The 2,741-nt window shown below is 64.6% G+C and overlaps 1 protein-coding gene across 2 annotated transcripts in view; it reads left to right on the top strand.

Moving 5' to 3' along the window:
- The window catches only part of CMTM3 (CKLF-like MARVEL transmembrane domain containing 3), an 8,542-nt gene continuing 5,801 nt past the window's right edge, over positions 1 to 2,741 (top strand). For both annotated transcript variants that reach the window (XM_012660623.1, XM_012660620.1), the window contains exon 1: positions 1 to 284. In XM_012660623.1, the coding sequence (XP_012516077.1) occupies positions 132 to 284 (153 nt within the window). In that variant the 5' untranslated portion in view covers positions 1 to 131. The remainder of the gene's footprint in view (positions 285 to 2,741) is intronic.

The following is a 2,741-nucleotide window of genomic DNA, read 5'->3' as shown; positions in this document are numbered from 1 at the left end:
GGCGGCGGGGATGCGCCCCTGCGCCCAAGTAGTCTCGCCTTTTCTCCTTCCGCACAGTCTGCGTTTCCGCTCCCCTCGCGGGCGCGGGGCGAGAGGGAGGGAGGCCGAGCCTCGGCCCCGCTGCCGCCGCCATGTGGCCCCCAGACCCCGACCCCGACCCCGACCCGGACCCGGAGCCCGCCGCCAGCTCCCGGCCCGGCCCCGCCGTCCCCGGACTCCGCGCCCTGCTGCCGGCGCGCGCCTTCCTCTGCTCGCTCAAAGGCCGCCTCCTGCTGGCGGAGTCGGTGAGTGCGCGGGGCCCGGGCTGCGTCGGCCGCGGCCGGCCGGCCGGCCCTCCTCGCGGCGCCGCTCAATTCGGAGGTGGACGTCGAGAGGGGTCAGGGGCGGATGCCGCGCTCTGAACCCCCCTCCCGGAGCCTCCTCGGCAGACTCCTCTTGAGAGCCCCACGGCGCTGGGCCGGCGTCGCCGAGCTGCGGAGCGCGAGGCAGAGGCGGGCGGGGCCGAACCCAGGCCTCCCCGGGTTCTCTAACTTGCGAGACCAAAGTTGGGGGCTGTAGAAAGCGGGGAAGGGCGGCACCAACTGGGCGCTGTGTGACCTCGGGCGCCGCTGCCCTCTCTGGGCCCGCGGGACAGCTGCGCCTGGACAGCTTCTGGCCTCCATCGTGGGCTGTTGGCCCCGCACCGTCAGCCCTGTCGCCGCCCCGGGCTGGGCCGGGGTAGGAATCAGCTCGCTCGGCCCTTCGGGACCCCCGGGTCGCAGGGGAGGGTCCACTTTGCTGGGCGCGGGCAGGGCCTGGCCGGGCCTCGAGCTGCCGGGTGGAGGCTGCAGCGCTTCTGGGGCGGGAGGCCGGGGCCGCGTCGGCCATCTGGGCGGGGGACCGTGGAGAGTGGAGGGAGCCCCCGGGAATGGGTGAGGCCGGGCCGCACGGTTGGGGGCGCGGGCAGCCCCCGCGGGGTGACTTCACCGCCCTCCTCCCCTCCCTCGCCGGGATCCCGCCCCCGCTGGGCTCCTTCCTCCTTCCTGCTCGCCCCCACCCGGCTGGTCTGGCCGCCTTTGTCCTCCTGATCCTCTGCAAACTCTCGCACTGTGGTTCGCACCGTCCGCATGTGGGGTGGGGACTGGCCTGGGCCTCCAGGGGTGCGGAAGGAGAGGCCGGGCAGAGGGGAGGCGGGATGAGGCAGAACAAGGGAGCAGCACAGCCCGGCGGCCACTTGTTGCTTAGATCCGGGCAGCTTGGTGGTGCCCGTCCTTATTCCCACTTTCCAGATGAGAGAGCGGAGGCGCCTGGCGTTTAGGGGATTTGACAGGTGGCTCAGGTGAGGGACGGAGTGAGAACGAGGAGGCGGGTGGGGGAAGGAGGATTCTGTCCCGGAGTCCCTCACTTGTCGCTCAGGTCAGATGGTAACCAAACAGTCGTTCTGCGATCAGCCCAGAGGTCACCAGCCCAGCACGTGCGCAACTCCCAAGTGAGACTCCAGGGCTGGTCTCAGAGCCCACACTCCCAGGGAGGCGCCTCCTGGCTGCCCCACCCCCAGCCTGACCCTGAGACCTCAGGGAGGCACTTTGGGGGAGAAGCCTGAATCCACCTATCCCCAGCCCCTCCCCACCCAGGACCACCTCATGGGTGGGGGCGGCATGCCAGCCAGAGTGTAGCCCCTGGCCCAGCTGGATGTCAGGAATCCAGGACTAGACAGAGAAGGAAGGCTTTGGGGTGAGCACTCAGGGTGCATGGGAGCCGCTCCTGGTCACTCCTGCCTCACTGGTCACCTCCATCCCACCCCCAGGCCTAAGCAAGTGCAGAGGCTCACGTGGGCAGGAACAGGGAAGAAGTGGCCACCAGGAATCAGGGAATGAGCAAACAGGAATTGAGAGGGGGATCCCCAGAACCAGGCTGGGGGGATGAGAGGCAGGAAGGGGAGGGCGGCAGAACAGCCTTTGGCACAGGAAGTTCAGCAGGAGCTGTGGACAGGGCCTGGTCCAGTTGTGGCCTTACTCTCTCGGGAGGCCCTCTCTGTGCCTTAATTTCCTATCTGTCTGATGTGGGCTCAGCCACCCCCATGGCCATGTCTGCCCTGGGGACTCCCTTGGGATCCCTGCAGCTCATTTGCCTGAAACAGCCACAGTGCTTCCTGTGGGGTATCTGGGTGTCCCCATGGGGCCCCCCTCCACCCACTCCAAGCTACTCAGCTGTGGATGTGCTCAAACCCAGCCACAGTGACAGAAACCAGGAGAGATGGCCTCCCCCAGCACCCACAAGGCCCCGTTGCTTAAGAACTCTAACTTGGGGTCAGCCAGCCCTGGGTTCACATTCTAGTGACCTCTTACCAGGCTGGTGACAATGCAGGATTGTCATCACTGCAACTCCTGGCCTTGAGCAGTCCTCCTTTCTCAGCCTCCCAAGTAGCTGGGACTACAGGCACTCATGCCACCATGCCCGGTTAATTTTTGTATTTTTAGTGGAGACGATCTCGCTCTTGCTCAGGCTGGTCTCAAACTCCTGGCCTCAAGCCATCCTCCCGCCTGGGCTTTCAAAGTGGTGGGATTACAGGTGTGAGCCACCGCACGCAGCCTCATTTTATTGCAGACATCAGTACTTTTCAACTCTAAACAGCTTAAGCATGCATATCATTAACTAAAGTTCAAGATTTGTTTTTTGTTTTTAAGGGAAAACTTACATTCAGTGAAAAACACACATCTTGGGTGTTGGGTGTTGTTTTTTTTTTTTTTTTTTTTTTTTTT

This window comes from Propithecus coquereli, unplaced genomic scaffold (assembly GCF_000956105.1).
Source record: "Propithecus coquereli isolate 6110/MARCELLA unplaced genomic scaffold, Pcoq_1.0 Scaffold67, whole genome shotgun sequence".
NCBI lineage: Eukaryota > Metazoa > Chordata > Mammalia > Primates > Indriidae > Propithecus > Propithecus coquereli.
This window is presented reverse-complemented; position numbering and strand designations above follow the sequence as displayed.